At 41.6% G+C, this 25614-nt stretch overlaps 1 protein-coding gene across 1 annotated transcript; it reads left to right on the top strand.

The window, feature by feature from the left end:
* The first annotated feature begins 748 nt into the window (after positions 1-748).
* On the top strand, positions 749-22936 carry LOC120721570 (polycystic kidney disease protein 1-like 2). The gene is made up of 41 exons (XM_040011980.1): positions 749-1110; positions 1692-1850; positions 1943-2131; positions 3241-3351; positions 3535-3682; positions 3768-3997; positions 4094-4504; positions 4604-4731; positions 4837-4984; positions 5405-5603; positions 5701-5812; positions 5893-6034; positions 6144-6371; positions 10713-10855; positions 10961-11140; positions 11254-11391; positions 11811-11957; positions 12048-12172; positions 12248-12368; positions 12774-12902; positions 12982-13207; positions 14092-14282; positions 14381-14611; positions 14776-14877; positions 15025-15203; positions 15289-15435; positions 15539-15738; positions 16738-16961; positions 17054-17270; positions 17351-17817; positions 18064-18160; positions 18284-18424; positions 18507-18692; positions 18974-19304; positions 19968-20101; positions 20195-20322; positions 20427-20587; positions 21665-21875; positions 22010-22111; positions 22198-22329; positions 22476-22936. The coding sequence occupies exons 1-41, from the start codon at positions 789-791 to the stop codon at positions 22641-22643; spliced, it is 7485 nt and encodes a 2494-aa protein (XP_039867914.1). The 5' UTR covers positions 749-788; the 3' UTR covers positions 22644-22936.
* The last annotated feature ends 2678 nt before the right edge of the window (positions 22937-25614 follow it).

The raw sequence follows: 25614 nt of genomic DNA, 5'->3' as shown, positions 1-25614 counted from the left end.
ATGGACTGGAGTTTGACACCCCTATCTATCTATCTATCTATCTATCTATCTATCTATCTATCTATCTATCTATCTATCTATCTATCTATCTATCTATCTATCTATCTATCTATCTATCTATCTATCTATCTATCTATCTATCGACATTTTAACTGTTTCCGCTCTCGAGGTCCCTTCACATGTTACCTATGTACATGGCTGCACACACTAAAAAGTAATTATTGCTTTAATTATTCATTAAGTGAATAATTCCAGGTATTTTCCACAAAATACATTTTGACATGTCACAGCAGGTAGAAAAAGCAAACTTACTGTTTTGCTATGACTGTTTGCCCTTGAAGAGATGAAAGTCATTGTCAGTGTGATTCGTAACAAATTAAAATCACAGCTCTCAAGAATACAGAGCTTTCTGTGCAGGGGAATTCATTAGTGTAGAATTGCTCTGATAATTTTTTTGATTATCCTTAAACGTGTATTTTAACTTGAAGAAGTCTGAACAAGATCAAGCTCACAGTGACGGGGGTTACATCAGGTCTGACTGTGAGGCTTATCTCTCTGTGCAGGTTGTGAAGCTCTGCAGTAATGGAGACAGAGGAGCAATCTGGCTGTTGACAGTGAGCTTTTAACCCTTTTCACTGCACAGCCAGGCTTTGTTTGACTCCAAGGATTATGGCCACATACAAAGCTCTGCACCCATCAAGAAAGCCATCCCTGTCAGAGCTACTGACGTCATTACTCTTTAAAAACAAGATGCTACCAGAGAGTCTGAAGAGTGTTCAGCTTCAGAGATGGACAGAACCACTTCAGCTACGCTCACTTTGGTGGTTTTCTTCCTCTGCTGGAGTTGTCACGCCAAGGACGATACTGAAGCTCAATCCTGCCCAGAATACCAGGAAGGTTTCGACGGCTCGTGCTACGAGTTTGTGGATCTGCAGCGATCCTTTCGAGGTGCTGAGGAATGGTGTGAGCGAGGCGGAGGACACTTGGCCTTTATCCTGAACGATGAGACGCAGCAGTTCCTTCAGAAGCACCTGAAGCCTGACAGGAACTGGTGGCTCGGCGTGGCACCTGCTGCTCCCAACCTCACGCTTGACTCTGCTGCCACTGAGGGTGAGAGGAGGCACTGAATGACTTCTTATGACTGTATGCATTTCAGTGCTAACATAAACAGTTAGAAAAAAGGTTTTGCAGAAAGTTAGTAAAAATATTGCTTCTTTATAATAGACAAGAACTTCTTTGAAACACACTATAAATATTAAGTATTCTGGTGCACTTATTGACAGAAAAGAGGTATAAGTGATCAATGATTATATTACAAAGTGCACCATAAATTTCAGAAATGAAGGCATTATAACCTCTACTGCTATCTCACTGGGCAGCTTGGGTGTGCATTGTAAATAATTGTGATGTGTTTGTTTACTGACATTCGCAGTGAAAGGAGCCCAGTTGGATATCTCAGCCAGCAGGTGTAATGGGAGATAATTGTCACTCTTTTGAACTATTCAATAGGGTGGCTGTCACATGGCCTGATTTACAGTGGTGTGTTTGTTTCCCTTCACAGAGGACAAGACTTTACCCTTTATTCACCCCGTCTGTTCTTTACTGTCAGAAAGAAAACAAATGGAGATGCAGTAATAACATTTCCACCGCATTTCGCTAGATTATCAAAAGTAATTGTTGTGCTTTTTCAGGTGTTCTCGCTTGGTTGGACAGCTCAGATGTAAGTTACAGTAACTGGGTTAACTTGCCAGATGATCAAGCAGCCTGCGCGCATGTCCTGAGACACTCAGGCTTTCAGTGGGAAGCTACAGAAAACTGCAGCCAGGAATTTAACTTCATTTGCCAATTTGGTACGCGCCCTTAAAAAACTTCATATATGACAATACAATTATGCTGCTTCTTTTTCTTATGTAAATTTTCTTCCTTTTTTTTCTCCCTGCAGATTCTGGGAGATCAATTGCATGTGATGGCCAAAACGCTACACTGCAGTGTGGGTCTGGTCAAGTTATAGAGATTGATGACAGTTTTTACGGTCGTAAAACAATCCACTACTGCCGATCCCAATTTACACCCTCACCCACGTCTTCCCAGGAAGAGTGCAGCTGGATCGATGTAACAGATTATGTAACAGGTATTATGGGTCACATCTTTTTAATTGACTTGATCCAGCTTTTGATGGCAGCTATGATACAGAAACAGAAAAACATGTTTACAATAGGTTGGGCTACTCGTCATTTACTTAACCAGTTATTTACCTCGTTACATTTTAGAATGGTAAATTCTGCGGATGCGTGCAGTGTTTGTCTTTATTAAAGCAACATCATCCAAAAGCCAAGAAAAAACTTAGTAAAATCAATACTATTATGTTTTTGTTTCTCGATTCGTGTAAAACATAAAAGCCATCATTGCTCTGTGACTGCAGACAAAGGGGTTATACTGCCAGAAACTAAATTCGTGTAATCCCTCCCTGTTGGAGGTGAAAGATGGGTAGAGTGAATCTACATCCATATTCATAGCAGTATTAGTTATGCTGGAGGGGTTAGTAAGCTTCTCCCTCTTTAAAAAGCTATTATGCAGTCTCACCAGAAGCTTGTAGATACAGAAGGAGGATGTTGACATTTGATAGTATGAACATTAAATAGCAGCATTCTTTTTAAACATCCTTACCAAAAACAACCTGGGCAAGATTTATTTAGATTTAAATCCCATGTATGGTAGATGCAAGAAATCTGATTGGAACACTTATTCATACTTTTTGGGACTTTCCCCGTCTCCTTAAATTCTGAAGGGAGGCCTTTAAAATCTTTATCAGTCTCCAATAACTCCAGTATTTGAAATATTTGGTTGAAATAATATGCCTTCCAACATATAGGTTGCATTTGCTACACAAATAGCTAGAAGCTTAATGCTTATAAAGCGGAAGGATGAGACATGTCCCAACCACACTCATTGGATCAGAGACTCAGTGCATTTCCTGGACTGACTTTGAAGAGATCAAGTGATAATACCCATTTATCTTGGTGAAGAATGCCAATTTCATGACACATTTATTTAAAATAATAAATATTTATATCTCACTTGTTTATCTAGCTAACTCAATTTTAGCATTTATTGTTTTTATTTGCTTTTTGTGTGACTTTTTCTGCGTTGCCTGTAAAGTCTTATCATTAATGTGCAAACCCTAATAAATAAAGTGTGTTTCATTGCCGTTTGCTCGGCTTGCTGTATGTGTTATTGCAGCTCACTGCCACGGACTGCAGGCTTGCCAGGCTGGAGTAGATCTGAGCACTTTTGGTGAATCATGTCCGGCGCTGGGAAGTTACCTGTCTGCAGAGTATCGCTGCAAAAATGGTCAGATGCACGATTTCTTGTTTTATATACACTTTTTGCGCTAAACCCATCAGCCTAAACTCAACCTAAATTCATAAAGACCAGCTGATCAAAACAGATTCCATAGTGCTTATGATGTTATGTGCAAAGATCTTTGACTGTATGTTTCCAAAAGTCTAATTCAGTGATGTGATTTCCTCCTAGGGCTTCAGCTGCTGATGAGTAAACTTGCAGCTGTCTTCGATAATGTCACCATCACCGTGAAGTGGCTCCTTCATCCATTCCAGGGAAACTTAACATGCACAGTGAATGCTGGGGATGGCCACACTATTGATCCGTACAGCCCAGAAGAGTGAGCAAAGATTTGCAGTTGACCAAATATGTTAGATGGATCTTAGTACTTTATTTATATCACAAACACTGCTGCTTTTTCACAGGATGGAGAGCACAATTATACACAAATTCACACATCCTGGTGTCTTCCTGGTTGGAGTGGAGTGCACTACCAGTGACTGGAATGTCGCAGCTCAGAAGTCCATAACGATTCAGGAGCCAGTTGGAGACTTCAGTGTGATCATGTGTAATGGCCAGAATATGTCAACAGGTGGCACTAAATGCATTGCCCTCTTCAATATTCCAGTTCAAATCCAACTTGCAGTGGAGGCAGGTGAGTCAGTTTGGCAGCACAAGGGGTGCGACGATACGTCTAATAAGCCATTTCTCAAAAATAGAAGATCATTCTGTTCTTATTTTCTGTAACTAGGTACAAATGTTTCCTACACAATTCATCATGAAGCCCATTTAGTCGCAAATCAATCAGTGGGCAGCGGAAAAATGCCACACAATATTACCCTGAATGCAAGCATGGTGGAGAAGCTCGGTCATGGTTGCCACAACTTCACCTTAGCTGCATCTAACAGGGTCACAACCCGCATGGTGTCTGCTCATCTAGAGCTGTGTCTGCTGCATCCCGTTGAAGGCCTGCAGGCCTCTGTGATTGTGGAGGAAGACGTATGTCCCGACTCGTGTGATCTCATCATTAACATTTCACTGGAGCGAGGAGCCCCCGTGGAGCTGCTCTTCACACTCACTGGAGCTGAGGACACTCTGTCAGAGAGCAGAGACATGCTCGCTGATGGCTTGCAAACTTACACATTCTCCAGCCCACTTAAAGGTACTTAAAGCTTGAGTCATGCTCCTGTTAAGATAAAACAAGTACCAGTTATATATGATTTGTGCCCGATTTAGTTAAACATGATCTCTTTTGGTAAAGGATCTTTGCAAGTGAACGTAAGAGCCACCAATGGTCTTTCATCCTCTGATGTCGATGTGGACTTAGACAAGATTCTTGAGGCTTGCCAGAATTACTCTGACTTTTCACCGAGCACCAATGAACATACAGTATGTAAAATATCATTTTAAACAGAAATAATCTGGGAACTTGTGCAAAATATGTAGCCTGTTGCAGAAATGACTGCAGCACAATGACTCTGTTTTCATCTCCAGGCAGATAATGTGAGTGACAGTGACTCTGCTGACTTGAAAATAATTGCTACTCCTGACACTTTGGTTGACTACACTCAGAGGGTTACACTGACAGTAACTGGAACTGAATCACTGCCTAGCAAAGAACTGGCATATGAATGGGAATGCAGTAAGTACAACACTAATTCACTGATCACTAAATTGTGATATGATGCATGGGTCGAGGGAAACCTGGTCATTCAGATCCTTGTTGAAACCCCACAAGCTCTGCCACTGCATCATCGTGAAATTTGTTTTGAATGTATCAGGAAAATACGTAATCACACAACAGTACAATCAAACTGCAACTGTAATCTGTGATCATTACAAGACAAGAAACACCTAGAAGAGTGCATTATGCCCTAAGTCAAGAAAATTTGCACGGAAAATAGTGTCAGATTGCAGTTTTAGCAAACAGAGCTGATGCTGCACTGCATTACTTATACAAAATGTTTTATGCTTCATCTTGCTATACCACAGCATTATTATGATATCATTATTATTGTGGTCTTATATTGAGACTGTTTCTGCTTTTTTTTCCCCCACACAGGAGATTGCAAATGCAAAAACAAAACAATGGATGAAACTCATGTGATTGAACGAGAATGCCTCCCAGATCCATTTGAAATGTTCAGATACATTTTAAGAGTAAAGAGAAGGACTTGGTTTAGGAAATGGGCAGAACTTGGAACAGCTTCTAAATGTGTCTCTGTTGTTCCTTCAAAAGAACTCACAGATGTCACCATCAGGTAAAATGGGTTTATTTAGAAACAATGGTATTTTTACAGGATTGCAAAAATGCATCAGGAACTACAACCAGTTACTTTATGTTCTTAATTCTTGCAGCTGTGATAATTGTGCTTCAATAAATGTGAATGACCAGGCAAAGCTAAGACTGAGCTGTTTGACGACTTGCCCGCATGTAGTTTGGTATATTGAGGACCTTAAACCTTTGACAGTAAGTCTGAAACAACAACAGGAAATGTGGCTAAATAGACCCGTGTGACAAACAAGAAATAACTAATGAGTTCTCCTCAGGGTAGCCTCGGTAGATGCTACTCCAAAGCGGGAAGACGGCCCCTTACGGAGAAGCACGATGGCAACATTGAATATACCGTTCACAGCCAATATCTAAAAGTCTCAAGGGACATGCAGCAGAACATCACTGTAATTGCTTATGGTGTGTTTTCATGTCATAGATAGACACAGAATGTGTCTTTTAAAATACATTTTTGATCAAAGTCTAGAAAACAAATTATACCTGATAAATTTTTTTTTTTTTTAAACAGACAAGAAGGAGCCGGGGTTTGTCAAGTACACACTTCCGATACCAGACCCCGAGCCAACTGAACCACCTACAAACTCAGTAGTCACAACTGATGCACTGATGGATCCCTCAGTGCCCTCATGTAGCATCTCCCCACCGTCAGGAACTGTGCTCGATGCTTTTGACATTACCTGCAAAACAACTTCTTTCTGCTCTACAGGCTGTCTCTATTGCTTCAAGACCAACACAGGTGAGAGTGTGGTGGAGTGTAATTAGTGTTATTGATGAAAGCAATCTCACAGCTTTTCTGTTTTGATAGTTTTATTTAGCTTTTTAGCCCTTGCCACAAGAGGTCACCACAGCAGACAGCAACCACATGTTTGATTTGGCAGTTTTATATCTGGAACTAGTGACCTTTTGTTTGCCAAGTGAATATGTAAACCACTACACTATGGGGCCACTAACTCATGAGCAGAATATAAATAAAGCTTTTGTGGTATTTTCGGGCCACGTGCCAGCATCAGCTGCTGCTTTATCAGTTCAAACAAATTGTACAGCTCAGTTGAGAAATGTTTTTTTGTTAGATCGTAGCGCTTTAAAATAAAAAATCTCAGTAGGTGGAGTGGTCGTGGTCTGGGTCAGCTGACCCAGCATTTCTCAGTTTGAACTTTCTAGTGTTTATTTAAGAGTCTCTTTAATTCCAGGGTTGCTTAATGTTTATGGTTTTCTTGTGTTTTCCTCTTTGCGTATTCAGTTTGTTCTTAGTTCCTCATTCCTTTAGAGCCATTCCTCTTTCCTGTCTCAAGTCTGTGTCTATGATCTTTGTCTTGAAACTTACTTAGAATAGAATAGAATAGAATTCAACTTTATTGTCATTGCACATGCACAGGTACAGGGCAACGAAATGCAGTTTGCATCCATCCAGAAGTGCTTTAGTGATATAGATATATTACAATATATATTAGCAATAATATAGATATGTGAGTATATTACAGAAATGGGTCTATTATGGAATGTTATAATGTACACGGTATGAAGTATGTTGTGAATATTCTATAACTATAAGTATGTACAGGCTGTAGTGAGTGCAAGCTATGTACAGGCTATGAACAGGATATAAATATGAAAAACTATACAGAATATGAAATAAGTAACTTTACAGAATCTGAGATATACAGCTATACAGAAATGGGAACTGTGCAAGTTGTAAACAGTTGTAGGATTAAAGATTATCGAATGTACAGAATGATTATTTACACAGAGCTATACAGTAGTGCAGTTAAGATAAGTGAGGGTGTAGATAGTTTCTACAGAGGCTATATAAAGTGCTAGTGGTTGTGAGTGGTGGTTCAGTCCATGTTATTATTGTGTGTTTGAGGGTACAGTTATCCATTGTGTGTATGTTCAGTCCATGAGTTTAACGTGGGTCAGATGTCAGGAGGCAGAGTTCAGGAGTCTGACAGCTGTGGGGAAGAAGCTGTTCCGGTACCTGGTGGTCTTAGTCCGGAGGCTCCTGTGGCGCCTCCCAGAGGGCAGGAGGGTGAAGAGTCCATGTGATGGGTGACTGGGGTCTTTGATGATTTTCCCAGCCCTTTTCAGACACCGCTTCCTGTAGATGTCTTTTATGGCAGGAAGTGGTGCTCCGGCGATGCGCTGGGCAGTTTTCACGACCCTCTGCAACGCCTTCCGGTCCGAGGCAGAGCAGTTCCCGTACCAGACTGTTATACAGTTGGTCAGGATGCTCTCGATGGTGCAGCGATAGAAGTTCACCAGGATGTCTGAGGACAGGTGGTTCTTCCTCAGAGTCCTCAAGAAGAAGAGGCGCTGGTGAGCCTTCTTGACCAGCTTGGAGCAGTTGGTCGTCCAGGTGAGATCCTCGGAGATGTGGACTCCCAGGAACTTGAAGCTGCTCACACGCTCCACAGCCGTCCCCTTAATGTGGATGGGTGGATGCGGGTCAGCATTCCTCCTGTAGTCCACGATGAGCTCCTTGGTCTTCTTGGTGTTAAGCAGCAGGTTGTTTCTGTCGCACCACTCAGCCAGACGATCCACCTCCTCCCTGTAGGCGGCCTCATCGTTGTCACTGATGAGGCCAATCACCGTGGTGTCATCTGCAAACTTAATGATGGTGTTGGAACCATCAGCAGGTCTGCAGTCGTGGGTGAAGAGGGAGTAGAGGAAAGGGCTCATCACACAGCCTTGTGGTACACCGGTGTTCATTGTGATGGTAGATGAGCAGTGGTTATCCAGCCGGACATGTTGGGGGCGGTTGGTCAGGAAGTCCAGTAACCATTTGCAGATGAGGGAACTGATGCCCAGGTCTGTCAGTTTCCTGATGAGTTGTGAGGGGTGGATTGTATTGAATGCTGAACTGAAGTCTATAAACAGCATTCTGGCGTAGGTGTTGTTGTTGTCCAGGTGTGAGAGGACAGAGTGCATTGCGATGGAGACTGCATCCTCTGTGCTCCTGTTCTGGCGGTATGCGAATTGGTGGGGGTCCAGGGTGGGGGGGAGACAGGATTTGAAGTGTGCTAGGACCAGTCGCTCTAAGCACTTAGTGATGATGGGGGTGAGTGCTACTGGGCGGTAATCATTGAGGCAAGATGGGTTGGAGTTTTTGGGTATCGGGACGATGGAGGTGGATTTGAAGCAGGCCGGTACCACAGCGTGGGCCAAGGACAGATTGAATATGTCTGTGAGCACTCCTGCAAGCTCCCCAGAACACGCTCTGAGAACACGCCCGGGGATGCCATCAGGGCCTGCAGCCTTGTGGACATTGATCCTGCTCAGCACCGCTCCTACATCGGTGGGGGAGAGAGTCAGAGGTTGGTGGTCTGGCGTCATGTCTGCTTTGGTTGTGGTTGTGGGGTTCCCTCGCTCAAAACGAGCATAAAAGTTGTTGAGCTCGTTGAGGAAGGAGACATCAGAGGATGCGGGGGAGGGTTTGGTGGTCCTGTAGTCTGTGATGGTCTGGAGTCCTTGCCACATGCGTCGGGGGTTGGAGTTGGAGAAGTGTTCTTCTACCTTCTTTTTGTAATGGTGTTTGGCTTTTTTGATGCCCTTCTTTAGATTAGCCCTGGCTGTACTGTAGGCGTGTGCATCTCCTGACCTAAAGGCAGTGTTGCGGGCCTTCAGGAGGAGACGAACATCCCGGTTCATCCAAGGCTTCTGGTTGGGGTACATGGTGATCCGTTTCTGGGTGGTGACACTGTCTGTGGTTTTGGAGATGTAATCCAGTACAGATGAGGCGTACTGGTCCAGGTCTGTGTGGGTGAACATATTCCAGTCTGTGTTTTTAAATCTGTCCTGGAGCACTGCGTCTGTCCCCTCTGGCCACACTTTAATTGTCCTCACAGCAGGTTTCACACGTTGGATGAGTGGTGAATACCGAGGTGTGAGGAACAGGGAGAGATGGTCCGATTGTCCAATGTGGGGGAGGGGTGTGGCTTTGTAGGCTCCAGCCAGGTTGGAATACACATGGTCTAAAGTCTTGTCTCCTCTGGTGTGGCAGGAGACATGTTGGTGGAATCTGGGGAGGACTGTCTTTAAGTTGGTGTGGTTGAAGTCACCAGCAACAATAAAAGCAGCCTCGGGGTGTTTATTCTGGTGTTTGTTAATGGCTGCAGAAAGTTCTTTCATGGCCAACCTAGCATTAGCGTCGGGGGGTATATACACGGCAGTGAGTATGATAGAAGTGAGTTCTCTGGGGAGATAATAAGGTCTGCATTTGACCATTAAAAACTCTGCATTAGGTGAGCAGTGACTCTCAGTAGTAGTGGAGTTCATGCACCAAGCATTGTTAATATAAATGCACAAACCTCCACCTCTGGTCTTGCCGGAGTCATCTGCTAGCCTGTCGGCTCGGTGTGTGTGGCGTCCTGCTAACTCGATAGCATTGTCCGGGCAGCTGTTGTTCAGCCATGTTTCGGTGAAAAACATGACATTTGAGTCCATAATCCGTCTGTTGTTAGTGATGGAGAGGCGTATCTCATCCATTTTGTTTGCCAGAGAACGGACATTGGCGAGAAAAATACTGGGTAAAGGCAGCCGGTGTGGTGTTAGCTTTAGCTTAGCCCATAGCCCTCCGCGCCTACCTCGCCTTTGTTTACGATCTCGGCGCCGTCTGCGTGCACTTCCGCCCGGCCGGGGAGAGTGGGCAGCCTCCGGTGTTCTGGAGATCTCTGGGATGAGTCGGAGATCGGCGATAAAACTGTTGGAGTTGTGAGTCCAGATGTCCAGAAGCTCTTGTCTGCTGTAGGTCAGCAACGCACAGCAATTCTGGACGAATAATCCGGTTAAAAGTAGATGCGTGTTATTAGCTTTAGGTTTACAGTTTTCAGTTTTCTTAGTACAAATCCCAAACATAAGCTATAAACCTGCCAACAGCCTACAATAAATGGTTCACAGTCTGCGTTCAGGTCCTCACACTACTCTCCACTACACATACTTGACAGGAGTGGTTCGAAAAGTTGGTGGTTGACTCCCCGGAGAAAGTAAATTAGTTTTCATTTTGATATTTTATCAACCGATGTGTAGGTACGTAATTGAGAATCAAGTGCAACCGTGCTAAACTGCTTCTTTTGTCCTTTAGGCACACATCTACGATGCAGTACTTCAAATGAGGTGAGGTCAGTCTTCTTGCCTCTCGGCGATGCCAACAACAAGTACAGTTTGTCTGTTGTGGTGACTGTGAAAAATGAGCGAAAAACAGCAACTTCAACTGTCATCACTCAGGTTGGTCATCAGTCAATTATTACATTTTCTCAAATACAAAAAGGAGGATTAGAGAAATGCTAATGATTAATTAAATAACCTCAGTTATTGTGTTTCTACCTTAAGGTACGGAAAGGTGACTCCAGTGCCTCCGTTAGCACTCTCCAGTCTGCAGTGGAGGACTCTGTGAGTCAGTTAGAGCAGCAAGGTCTGCTCACCGGTGAGGCGCTTGGACAAATATTTGCTTCTGTTTCTGATATGCTGAATACAGTGAGTGGCCAACATCAGAGGGACGAGCGGTCAAAGGTAACAGAATGCAGTTAATGTTATAACTGGACCGGGTAACACTGCTGTGATGTTTACGAGGCCCACAACTTGCGAGTGGAGAACATGATAATCATCGTTTCCTTCTCTTTCAGCTGAGAGAGCAAATGCTGACCAGAATGAGTACAGTTCTGCAGGACTGCCCCAGCAACACGACTCAGGAAGTGCAAGTGACCGCCAGAGCTGTGGCTGGGCTCACGCACCGCTCAGAGGAGCTCAGTCCTGCTGCTCAAGTATAATACATTAGATATGCAATAAAGTGCAGTGCAGACCACCTGCTTTGATAAGGCTGTAACAATACCTGCTGTCTGTTTGCATTATTTATTTAAGGATCAGTCTGAAGTGTTTAATCAGTCAAAGCTGATTAAAGACTAAAAATGTGATGTTGGCACAGATGTGTAAAACACAGCAGGATTAAGTGAAACCAGTATTCAATCATGCAAAGTCAGTCAACTTCTTGAGTAGGACTCTTGAGAACAACTGTTGAATTTAACTGTGCAATGAATATATTTTGCAGCAACACCAAGCTAAAAAAAACAACAAATTAAATACCCATTTAAACTACAGGTTTAGTGTAAGCCTTTTTTGTAGGCTTAAGGCAAATCAACACTGACCCTTTTGTGGTTTCTGCTGCTGCATTTCCTCTCTCCAGGAAGAAGCGGGTTCTCTGTTGGTAGACCTCAGCTCCTCCCTCAACAGTATCAGCATCAATCAGCAGAGCACAGATGATGTAGAACTGGTGCAAACAGCTGCACCCATAGTTGAAGCAGCCAGTAATATTTTGAATGTTTCATCAAATGTGAGAACAAAATTATGACATATCATGCTGGATGTCATTCCTACGTCCACTGCGGTCTTTACCAAACAAGATGTTGTATGTTCTCCTTAGAAAAAAGTCTCAGAGTTTCTTCTGACTGGGATAAATAATGTCCAGAGTGCTCTGCTGAATAACAAAGAGCTGAACGGAGAGCCTGCCATCATTGACTCTGGTCAAATCAGTGTGTATGTGAACAGGTAAGACATAACAGGCTCTGACTTGGACATGTGCTCAAGAATTCCTGAAGATAATTATAACACCGTCTTCTCCAGGATTTCTCCAAAAAGCATGCAAATGCTGGATATAAATGCTCAGAAAAACAGCTCCTCGAGTTTTTCCTTCCCTGCTCTTCCTCCTCATATTGTCTCTCCAGATGAGCCAGTGGACGTTAGAGTAAGTATTTGCACGCTGGAGGGAAGTGGACATCATCATCAGTATATTTTTGAGAGTTTTTTCTGTTTTCTGTTCTAGTTTTCTTTTTTAGTCAGCATTTGTTTTTTCCTATAGCTGAAAGTCCACAGTTTAGATTTGATGAACGTATCATTTTAGCTCCAGCAATAAGAGATACAAACAGACCACCTTATTTGTAGGGTTATCTCTCTTTTCTGGCTTTGTAAACTACAAGATGTTGGAACCATTTAAAAGAATTACAAACAAGTAAAATCATAGAAATAAAAGCGAGAAGGAAAAGGTGCGACCCCTGTTTTCAGAAAGCAAAAGCAAAGTTTTGTAGATGGAAAAAATATGGCTTCACCAAAATCATCTGAGCCTCTATTTATTGTATTACCTACTTTCTAGATGATGAGTTTTGAGAAGAATCCATATTCTTGGAAGGAGGAGAACATCACAGGAACTGTGGGATCCGTTTCCCTCACCAGAGTGAATGGCAATGTCATTCCTGTTGAGAACTTACCTGAAGAGATAGAGGTACTATTGTATAAGAGATACTTTTATTTACTTTAGTTTAAGAAGCATTTGGGGCATGATGTCTTTTCTGGAGTTTCAGATTCTCCTACCCCGGCTTGACAGTGGACAGGAGAACAGCACAGTCCTGGACCTCGCCAATTTCAGCACATTAATAATTGACGTTCCCTCTCCGGATGTAACACTGGTGCTGAAAACTGAGCCTTCTGAAGACATTTCCTTCATGCTCTTCCTGGGATATAAAGATTATCCAAGTGATAAGGATTATGTAGCCAAGACAAAGATCCCTATAGAGAGCGCGAGAGAAGGTCAGTATTTTGTTTTTAGAAAAGAATATTAGGGTTGCATATAATTAATGTAAATTCTTTTTTATCTGGGCTTCTTTTTCTTAAAATAACCGACATCCCTAAGTATCATGATAACACAAACACTTCTTTTGTGTACTGCCATGTTAAAGTTTAGGACAGCACAATTAGAAAAAGACTGAATGAGCCTTTTTAGCTTGTTTGGAGGGGTTTTCAGGAGAAAACCTCTTCTCTCAGAAAGAACATGACAGCACAGCTTAGGGCTACAAAGTTTCATCTGAACAAACCACAAGAGTTCTGGAAGAATGTTTAAAGAGATGAGACCAAAGTGCAGCACCATGTTTGGTTAAAACACGCAGGATATCAGCAAAAACGCCTAAAACCAAACCTCAGCCTGATTGAAATGCTGTGGTGGGACCTCAAAAGAGCTGTGCATAAACTAATGCCTAAAAATGAAATGAAGAACCATTGTAAAGAAGACTGAGCCAAAATTACATCAGAGATCAATGAAGCCTAGCAGAAAGTGATTATTTTTAAGTTACTGCAGCTAAAGGTGGTTCTACAAGCTCTTGCCGGGTGTGGTAGCTTTCTTTTTCACGTGACTGCAGAACAAACATCCTTTTCATACTTTGCAGATAACAAATAACAGTAGATCCCATTCCTGTGTGGTCATGCATGGTGAATAATGTACTGTATAGTATAGTGTGGATGTAAATCTGCATTAAGTTGAAGATAGCTCTCAAATTGTGGGAACCAGAGCCACATTATGAGGGCATCTCTACCTCATGAAGACAAGGATTAAGCATTAAGTTTATGCAAGCAGTAATTATGGTTAAAGTTAGATTGAGTCTTCTTAAAATTGTCTCTGTCTCTCTGTTATAACACAGAAGAAAAATTTACTTGGGTGCTGAGTCCCAAAGACAGAACAGATGATGTTGGTGTGCACTACCTTGTTATAAAGCCCATTGTAGAGCCAGGAATCAAATCCATCAACGCCAGTGTCACTGTCATCTCCATTGCTGCCCAGTGCAAATACTGGAATGAAACTGGGTCTTTTTGGAGTGAGGATGGCTGCAGGGTAGGTGGAAAAAAATCACATCCAAACTGATTGCATTATTACTTCCTTAAAATGTGGAGTGTGAGGTTTGATCACCTGGCTTCCTGTTTTGTTCACAGGTTGGTCCACTCACCACACCTTTGGTCACTCAGTGTCTCTGTAACCACTTGACTTTCTTTGGCAGCTCCTTCTTTGTCATACCTAACTTAGTGGATGTGTCACGCACCGCTGAACTTTTTGCTACATTCACAAACAACCCCGTTGTGGTGTGTTTTGTCGGAGCCATTTTTTGTGCTTATCTATTGGTGGTGGTATGGGCGCGCAGGAAAGACATGCAAGATTCAGTCAAGGTAAAGTAGAGCTTCACCAGTTTACACCTTTTGCTTTTAAGAATTTCATGCTAACCTTCAATGTTTCATCTTGATTTTACTTTAATTTTGTCTTGAAGTTAAAATTTTACCATCATGTTTTTTTTTAAAAAACCTAAACGTTGCCCCATTGCATCCACTTCCAGGTCAAGATAACAGTTCTTGAGGACAATGACCCCTTGGCTCAGTATCGTTACCTGCTGAGTATTAACACAGGACACCGACATGGGGCATCCACTTCCTCTCAGGTCAGTGATGTTGATGCAGACTTGGATGGACTCACAGCAAAGGCAAAACCCATCTGATGTTTTTGTTGAACAACGTATGATTGTGGTATTCTGATGGCTCTCACCATCCAAGCCTCGACTAACCATTTAGTTATTTTTTTATTTTAGGTAACCATAACTCTGCTGGGTACAGAGGGAGAAAGTGAGCCCCACCACCTGACAGATTCGGAGAAGCCTGTGTTTGAGAGAGGTGGGGGGGACATGTTTCTGCTGACCACACACTTTTCTCTTGGAGAGCTGCAGAGCATAAGACTGTGGCACGACAACTCAGGAGATCACCCTGCGTGGTACGTGGGTCAAAGGGAAAAAGGCTAATGATAAGCTTGAGCTGTATCAATATTTTTGAGGATCTATACTTCAATCAATGTGCAGGTATGTTAGCAAAGTGATGGTGCAGGATCTGGAGACTGGTCAAAAGTGGCACTTTCTCTGTAACTCCTGGCTGGCTGTAGATATGGAAGAGTGCACTCTCGACAAGGTATTCCCAGTAGCAACGGAGGTGGATCTAAAGAGATTTAGGTGAGACTTGTCATTTATTCAAGGGATTTTGAATCCACTCTGTTTTTGGAGTTTGTTTTCTTGACTTTAATTTCTTGAATCACTTTTCTTAAAAACTTTTTAGTAATCTGTTCTTCATGAAGACAGCCAAGGATTTCCGTGACGGCCACATCTGGTTCTCTGTCATTAGTCGACCTCCGTGCAGCACTTTCACACGTGTGCAGCGAGTGTCCTGCTGTTTTTCCTTACTGCTGTGCACCATGCTGACCAGCATCATGTTCTGGGGCATCCCCACAGACCCCTCTGAGCAGACGATGGACCTGGGTAAGTAACAAAATATACACAAAGCTTTCACAAAGCTGAAAAACAACAGTAGGTAAGTAATTTTGTAATGCAAAGTGTTTAATATTTAATCCAAGAGTTTTTGATACTTCTGCATCATAAGTGTAATTTTTATTTTGTTAAAAACTTACATCAGACACATGCAACAAATTATGCAAATTAAAATTCATATATGCAAATTGATGTTTAAATACTTTTTGTTAAATAATTTGTTACAAGATTCAATGAACACAACAGGTTCAAATATTTTGATTTTGATGTGAAGAGAAATATCTCATGGTTGATGTGGAGTTTGATGCTCATGATAGTTTTGGATTCCTGCATTAATTTTATTACACTCTCCATGAATTCTTGTGTTTTGTTTCTTGTTTGGTTCAGTTTTGGGGGCCCTGTTCCCAGTTCAGGTTTTAGAATTGAGTGTTACGATGTGTTTCAGTTTGTTCTAACATTTTATTTCAGTTCATGGCTTGATTTTAGTCTGTTTCCCAGTCTGTATTCCCGTTTCTTTGTTTATGCGCTCGCTCCTTCTGCATCCCTGACTTCCTGCTTAATGGAATCCTTTATGGATGGATCAGGTCTGCTCCTCCCTGATTTTACCTGTTGTTAAAAACTTTCTCATACATCCAGCCCTCACCTCTGTCTTGTTTGTCTATAACTCTGTTGCATATTTGCAGCCCCATCTTCTCTTTTTTTGTGGTTTGGTCCCAGATTAATTTGCTCACTTGTTTGCTTGGACTTACACTTAGTTTTCAGTATAAAAAGCTTTTCTTTAATTGCACATTTCCTTACCTTCAAGTCTATGCACCATCAAAACTGACAAGATTTAAAAATTTTTACATACGTGCAAACGAAAAGAAGAATATCTGATTGATTTTTTACAAAAGATTTGGCAGCAGGAGTAAGTAAGACCAACATAAAAAGATTTAATCTTTCATCAGTGTTCATTAAAACCCAATTCAAAGTAAGACTTTAACTTGGCAGGTCACATCGAGTTTACCTGGCAACAGGTTATGATTGGAGTTCAAAGTTCAATCATCATGTTCCCCATCAATCTGCTCATCGTGAGTATCTTCAGAAACACTCGTCCTCGAGAGAAAACCACCAAAGCAGATGCAAAACAGGGGAAGACTGTCCGAGTTTCTCCCTCACAGACATCGTCCCCACAGAAAGAGATAAAGGACATCACACCAGATACCGTGATGAAGGTGAAGTTTATGTTATTTGTACCTCTTCAGTGTAGTACCAGTAAATATTTTGTTCTCCATGTCTGAAGAGCTTGGTGTGGTTTCTTGATTAGGACATAAAAAGAATTGCTCAGTCTCTCTCAAAGGCCATGAAGAGCCCACTGCCACATCTGGAGCTCCATCACGGTCAGCAGGCTGACATCAACAGTCTGCTGTCTCTGGTGGAGGACATCATCAGACAGCAAAACCAAGCCGCTGAAGACTTCTACACTGATTCTTCTAAAAAAGATCAAGCTATGATCCTTAGTTTGGGTGCGGTGAAACTGCAAGGTAAACTGCACTATGATATTATAAATGCTTTTAAATTCTATATATAATTTATGTCCTTCTTTGTGTGTTTGCTTGGACAGAAACCAGTGTGTGGGAGGGCTCTGAAAAAACTTTAGATCTAGCCCAGAAGAAGAGCAACAAGAGCCGGTACCTGTATAGGCAACTGCAGCTTATCGAGAAGGAGCTTGGTATGTTGGGACCTTCTCAGTTTCCAAATCCAGACAGCTACAACCGAGCCATGCAGCAAGTTCATGGAATGAAGGGGCTTCTGGAATACCACCTACCCATGTCAATCCTGGATGGAGACAAGCTCAGCTGTTTCCCCGGGCCAGAGGAGAGTCTTGGTGGGAAGAAGAAATGCTGCCAAGGAGGGCTGCCGTGGTGGTTTGTGTTTATCGGGTGGATACTGGTGATCGCAACCAGTGGTGTGTCAGGATACTTCACTATGATGTATGGGCTGACTTACGGGAAAGACCGTTCTATAAGCTGGCTTATTTCCATGGTGGTCTCCTTTTTTGAGAGTCTTTTTATCACCCAGCCTTTAAAGGTGAGAAACATTACAGTATATGTAGGAGCAGAAGATTTTAGCCCACTTTAGAAGATTTTTTTAACTGATATTTTATTCAATTTTAGAAAATTACTAAACAATATCAAATCCGTTTTTGTGCGAAATACTGCACTGATTTACCTGTATACTGAAAATACTGTTACATTTTCTGAAGACAATCCACTCTAGACAAGCCATTTTTAAATGGGAGAGTCTGTAGGTCAATCTCTCTATCTTTTGCTGCAGGTTCTTGGATTTGCTGCTTTCTTTGCCCTCGTCCTGAAGAAAGTTGACCAGGAGGAATACGGAGAACCAGCCATAGAAGAAAGTCTCAGAAGCCCAGGTAGTTTTATTTTGTATCCTTGTTTTTTTTTTTCTTTTTTAATTTTGCATTGCATCTTTTGCATTGTTTTGTGTTGAAGAACAAAAAAATGCAATGCATCTAAAATCTAAAATCCTCCCCCAGACAATCCTGATGCAGTCCAGGCAGCAAGAAGAGACAGCACCTGCAGTTTCTATAAACCACCACCTCCCACTGATATCGAGAAGATGCAGAACAACATGATTAAAGAGCAAAAAGTCTTTGCACTCATACGGGAGATTGTCGGTGAGGAAACCACTTTGATTCAAAGCAAGAACAGGAACTAACATTTTAACAAACTGATGTAAGGGATCTGTTTTTGTTGCAGTCTATACGGGATTTATGTGGATGTTACTCCTGGTGGCATACGGTCAGAGGGACCCCAACGGCTACTTTCTGACTCAACACATTCGCAAGAGCTTCAGCAAAGGCGTCTCAGACACAATGAGCATTCAAGATGTGTTCAACTGGGCAAACACGACTCTGCTGAGCAACTTGTTTGGAGAGTACCCAGGTCAAATATCAGTGACGCTAATTGGCACACAGAATGTTTTACATGAATCCCTTATGAAATTTGAAAATCTTTTAGTTTAGTTTTGATAGTTTTTTTTTTAATAAATAGCTGAAGCTTATCTCAATTAAAAACAATTTTAAAAATGTAACAATTAAATACAAGATATTAAACAACTCCTGAGAATTTAACAATATTACCCATGTGAAACTAACTCTATATTTATGTAGTAAAGCATAAAGATTCATTAAAATTTCTTCTTGTCATTTGGAAATTGGTACCAGGATTTATCACTGATGGAAACTCAAGGCTTGTGGGCAACGCTCGTCTCCGCCAGGTGAGGGTGCAGAAAAACTCTTGCCACATAGCTCGATCCATGCAGGAGTCTATCCCGGACTGTCACACTCCGTACTCATGGGAGCTGGAGGACATGGGCTCCTACGGCCCAGGTTGGACTCGACCTGTAGGTTGCAATGCTTCAACGAACATTCACGACCCGTGGAAGTACAAGTCTCAGCGTAAACTGAGGGCCTACCCCATCTGGGGCAATGTGAAGCTCTACAGAGGAGGAGGGTTTGTGATGGATCTGGGGCCAGATTTCCAAAACTCCAGCAGGTAGTTAATTTTAATTGCGGGTGAAATTATTGCACTTAAATGGTATAAAGAGTAAACTGAAAATATTTAGAATTCAGAGCATTTATCAAATAAAAATATTAAAATTAAAATATTGTTTTATACATAATAATTGCAGTTGTAACTTGTGGGTTGCAGGTTTAATTACTCTTATTAAGACAAAGTAAACTTAAATGTATGATGAGTAGACAGGAGCCATTGCATTGGTCTCCAGAAATATGACTATTATGACCAAATAAGTAATTTGCTTCTCAAAAAAAGATTCACATCCACATGGCTCAGCTGATACTCTTCTCAATGAATATTCACTTTATAAATCACATCTATGCTACACTTTGGGCTACTTTAGCCTGCCCACAGTTGCAGCATGTAGCAGCAAGCAGGTTTTCAACCATCTCCTCCTGAGCTGACTTAATCAGTGTCATATCTCTTAACACTGATAGATGCTTTGCCCTTGCTGGTCAGAAGATCCCATTTATACTGGCAAATCTAAATTTCTGCAGATAGAAAAAAATATCTTATCTTGAGTGTCCCTGACTGGTTCTGATTTGTCTTTTTTATCCTCATAGGAAAGAACTGTTAGTCTTGAGTCACGTTTTAAAGTACAAAATCTGTAAATTACTTCGTTTATCGTTGCTGCTGTAGAACCCTTCAGTACCTTTATGAGAACACCTGGTTTGACATGTACACCCAAGCAATCTTTGTTGAGTTCACTGTGTACAATGCCAATGTCAACCTCTTCTGCATCGTCACACTCATGCTGGAGACCACAGCAACAGGTAAGTAGACCAGATGTAGATATTCTGTGTGAGTTGCACAAATCCTCAACCGTTATGAGAACCACCTAATCTGTCATACCGTGTTTCTAACAGGAGCGTTCCAGTTCCGCAGTGAACTTCAGACTGTGCGTCTTTACCAGTCGACCGGTGGCCTTCACATCTTTGTCGTGGCTTCTGAAATCATCTACTTTCTTTTCATCATCTATTACATGTTTGTTCAGGTGCACAAGCTTTATCTTTTCTTTGCTAATATAAATATAAGTTATTACAAGTGAAGTTATACAGTAAATATGCTCACCTGATTCTGTTTCCTATGTGTTTACAGGGAAAGTTGATGAGGAAACAGAAATGGACTTATTTCAAGAATAAGTGGAACCTGCTCGAGTTGGCGATCATCATTCTCAGCTGGAGCGCCCTGTGTGTTTTCATCAAGAGGACTTTACTCGGGAACAGAGACATGAACTATTACCAGAACAACAAAGAGCAGTAAGCAATAAGAAATGCTGTGAGTTTATGAACCACTTATGTATTGCTCTGCCCACCAGGAGCTGCACAAATCAGGTTTTTTTCTATTTCTCAGCATGCAAGGTCACAATTTAGTGGCTCTCCAGTAGCATGACCATGCATTGATGAAACGAATTCACTTTGGCAGAGAGTGCATACATCATGCTGTGCTACTGGTAGTTTGGGAACACTAATTTTAGCTAAAACAAATCATTTGTGTGTGTGTGTGTGTGTGTGTGTGTCTATGCGTGTGTGTAATCCCTGTGAGCCAAAAGCTCAGGCTTCAGGTTTAAATGGTCTGTTTCAGAGAGTTTTTTTTATCTTTATAGGGATGGGAAAGGGAGCTAAAATTGTTTGTTTTTGACAGTGGATGAATTGAAGGGCTTTACAAAGGTCTAGTGTAAAGCCTTGAATATATCTTCCCCATTTGTCCCCCAGGTCTGCTCAGATCAGGGTGAGGACAACCTCATCATTAGACAGCAAGCGCTAGGGTCCGTGTGGATGTTTGTGTGTCTGTCTGCTTTTTGTGACCACGTGGGCTCGTCCATAGAGAATTTACATTACACCAACAACACATCCACCCCGGGTGATGGATTTCAAGCGGACTTCAAAGAAATATAATAGGGATAACTACTCAGCCGAAGAGTGTCCACAACAAAGACTTAACGTGTGAGAGGATTATTTTTAACTGTGAATCAAGTGAGGCTGTCTAAATAGAGTTCAGGACTGATATGGAGTTGGAAATGAGCATCAGAGGTCCACTTTAATTCATTTTTAACTGGTAAGTTTTTAATCTTGTGTGTACAAGATGACACAACAAAAATAACTGGTGCACATAAGATAAAAATGTGTGCAGATGGAGAAAAATCACCTTAAGGAAACGAAAACATACATGCAATCCACATCAAGAGTAACTGTGCTATATGACATTTTAAATCTTGGTTTATGATTGTGATGGTGAAAATATTTATTTGTATTCTACGGTGAGCAATAAAGGCTTTAAAAATAAAACAATTTAAAGAAAATTAGTCATTTTCTTTCTGTTTCTGCTCTGTCCAGGTTCGTCAGTTTCCATGAAACAGCCAAGGCCGATGCAGTGCTTGGATATCTGATTGCCTTTCTGGTACTGCTGGCTACAGTCAAACTGTGGCACCTGCTGAGACTGAACCCCAAGCTGCACATGATTACAGCCACACTGCAGCGAGCTTGGACTGATATTTCAGGCTTCCTGGTGGTCATGACCATCATGTTTCTGGCCTACTCTATTGCTGTGAGGAGTTTCCCACGCTTAACATCAACATGCTGCTGGAGTCCATGTTTCTCTCTCTGTTTTATGTTTACTTTGTGAAATAGAAGTCATTTAAAGGTGGTCACTGACACAGAGGTGAACTTTCTATTTTCCAGTCTAACCTGATGTATGGCTGGAAGCTGTACTCCTATCGGACTCTGCTTGATGCTGTGCAGACCATGGTCAGCTTGCAGCTTGGTATTTTTAACTATGAAGAGGTCAGTATGAGACAATCATAATTCAACCACAGCTCACTTTTGCTGCTCATCCTCCTTCACTATAGTTCTTGCTTCTGGTCCCACAGGTACTAAATTACAATCCAGTGCTCGGTGCTTTCCTCATCGGGTCCTGCATCGTGTTTATGACCTTTGTGGTGCTGAACCTCTTCATCTCCGTCATTCTGGTGGCATTCACTCAGGAGCAGATACATCACAAGGTAACTCACCCACACCAGGTCTGAAATGCTGCTGGTGTTATTGTTCAGTTCCAGTAGAGACCTGATTGTTAACATGTTTTTGTTTTTAATGACCTGAGATGAATTAATAATCCTTGAGTTATACTGAATGCTCACTGTTCTTGCAGCCGTCAGAAGAGGATGAGATTGTGGACCTGATGCTAATGAAAATCTGCAGTTTGTTTGGAATCAAATGTAAGAAAGAAGGAGACGGCCTGACCGGGAGGCCAGACACGTCGTCTGCGCCGAATAACACACTCTCAACTATTTCTTCTGGGAATATTCATGATGGATGATAAGTGGGACAGGGATAGAAGGTTAACATTGTGATACCCATCAAATGCTTTGCTTTAGTTTCTGCTTGCCTTCATTAGCATGATTTAGTTGTCATGTTGTTGCTTTGTAACGCAATATTTTAACCCTTCCAAGTGTCTGTATTAGCATTTTTCTGTGCTGCTGCAGAGCTGGAACCATTGTACGAGAAGCTGATGCACTGCAGATGCTAGAAACTGAGGCGATCCTTATTTTATCCACATATGAGGCATTGTACGTAGAATGCAGTTTGTTGTGATAAAGGAAATAAATTAGTATTTATGTGACTAAATCGTGGACAATATGCATTTATTCCATAAAGGTACTCATGGATATTAGTGGAAACTTGCACTGGCATTACCCTGGCAAGGCTAATCAATACTGTCATTACTGTCCAGTAGTCAGCAGCCATGCCCAGTAGTTAATAGTAATATACTGAGCACTGTGTTGTGCTTAGCATTATATCCCCATGACCAATTCCTGTAAGAGCATCTCATATAACACAAGTTTAGACAACATACACAAGAGAGCAGAGCACAGAACTTGTTAAAAACAACATTCAAGTTAATGTGCAAGTTCTTTAGACTGCTCATAGCATCTTCAAGACCTCTTAAAGACGTTATCGCATGAAGTTTTATCCATTCAAGCTACAAAAAAGGGAATTTAAGACACTTCAAACCCACATAATGTCTTCTTCCACACAGTGCATATGGTAAAAATCCATAGATCAGTGAACCATAAATACCAGTATGCAGTTCATATTACCTGACAACTGAAATTCTTTTGTTGCTCTAATGTGCATTAATGTAAAAGTCAAATTTTCTTTCTCTCCTGTCATCTAGTCTGGGATAACTGGTAGTTCTACATCACCTGCAGATGTAAATTTTGTCTGTCTCAGGTCTTTGAGTGAGATTTATAACCTATGAATGGATAGATAGACGGATACAGACTGCTTTAGACAATTCCTCTGTCACTGGGTCTTTACCAACAACACCAAAAATGTTAAAATGAGAAAAAGAATCAAATATTACATTTAAAATGTTAAAGTGTCTTTTGAAAACATGCCAGCAACGGTACTGATGACTTGATGACCTGAAGGTTCCCTAGGTGCTGTGTGCTTGCTGTAGCTGACCAGGCTTGATTTTAAGCCTTTGAATTGAATTGTGGCACTACAGGGATCCTCAGGGCTGGACGCAAACAAGCAGCAAGCTGCTAAGGACTTTTCACTTTCTATCAAGGCCAGAAGCCAACAATATGGAGATAGTGGGAGAGGAGCTTGATGAAGGATAGGATCAAAATAACCTGGAAAGCTTTTTGGCCCCACCATACAACAATTTGCATATAAATTGGGTTAGAATTACATCAGAGATCATCTCCATTACTGTTGTAATGGACAGGATGACAGATGAGGTTAGGTCGGAGTCTCCATGGAAAAAAATATATATATATATATATATATATATATATATATATACATATATATTGATATAAAGGATATTGTCACATCGATATTTTTAAAAAACTCGATATATCGCCCAGCCCTATGAACTATGTATTTGGACATATCTCCAGAATTGATTACGCTGCAACTTATATAACTCTACAATTTTATCAAAGCTTAAAAAACATTTAGTCCCACAGTCAAATAAATCTGATACATTAAGGATGCCTGCTTTACGCCACTGTAACCAAAACATTTTTAGTTAATGCTATGACTGTTGTTGTAATGTTGTCTCATATGTAAATCTGAGTGTGCAGGTGCCTTTCCGTGATTGGTGCATCCATGGGACGGCCCATACAGATTGGCTAATGACCTGGAGACAACATATAAGATGACACCGCCATGGACCTCAACCGGCAGGCTTTGTGTTACCTGTTTCTTTATACAGGAGCATGTAGGGGTGGACTGCCTTTTTATTTGATTACCCTTTTCTCATGTTTTTGTTAGTTAGGGAGATAAGACATTGTCATTTGGTTTTATTCTTTTCATAAATAAGTTTTGTACATCCTTTAGATACGGTCCCTTTTGTTTGTTGTTTTGGGGTCCACCCCGAAGCTATAGTTCGCTCCTTTCCTTTGTTAGAATTCAATCACTGTGAAAAAAAAATCACCATCAAAATTGTACTGGTTGTGTGATGTGCTGCTTGGGGTCAGACAGGGGTGGATCACCCTTATATTATGGTCTGGCCACCCTTAGACAGGCCATAACACTAACTCAAATGAAAATTAAAACTAGACTTATAACTGGCTGTCTGGTGTCCTTACCAGTGACCTTGGGTCTGAACTGTGGGCTCCTCTTTCCAGGTGTTCGTACTGCCTGAGTGGGACCAAGATGTGCTGTCTTGCCTCTTTTGGGTTTTCTGCATGTTTCTGGCTCAACATGCAAGTATCCACTTCTTCACGTTCGCTGTTGGTTGCAGCCACTTGAGGTTTTTGGGCTCATTTGGGTTCTCAACACTGGGTGACTTTGATGGGAGTGAAAGCATCCTCACAACATAAATCACCACACTACCTGCTTTTGTTTCAGATTTTTTCTTTATCCTTGTTAACATGTTTGGGTACTGGGTTTACCTGTAATGCATTTTGTGCTCCAAAAGCTTTTATTTTGTGCAGCTGTGCTCCAAAAGCTGTTAGCATGACCTTTCTTATCATTAGATTGTGCCACACCAGCACCTGAGAGAAAAGCTTTGAGTTTGATTTTGTGTTTGTGTTTTGCAGGCACTCAGGAGAACAAGTCATGATGTTTCTTGTGTTTGTCATCTTAGTATCTCAGTGCTTGTCAATCACCAGTCAACAGTGTCACCACTGTGAACAACATCCTGCGACTGTTTGAGCCAAAACCTTCGAGAAGTCCCTGCAGCTGCTTCAAAACTCATCACTGAGCTCGATCTCTCTTTTAACACGTTGGAGACAATAATGAAAGATGACTTTCTTTCATATGCTGCTTTGAGGGCT

The sequence above is a fragment of the Simochromis diagramma genome, unplaced genomic scaffold, assembly GCF_900408965.1.
Source record: "Simochromis diagramma unplaced genomic scaffold, fSimDia1.1 OVJJ01000603.1, whole genome shotgun sequence".
NCBI classification, from domain to species: Eukaryota; Metazoa; Chordata; class Actinopteri; order Cichliformes; family Cichlidae; genus Simochromis; species Simochromis diagramma.
This window is presented reverse-complemented; position numbering and strand designations above follow the sequence as displayed.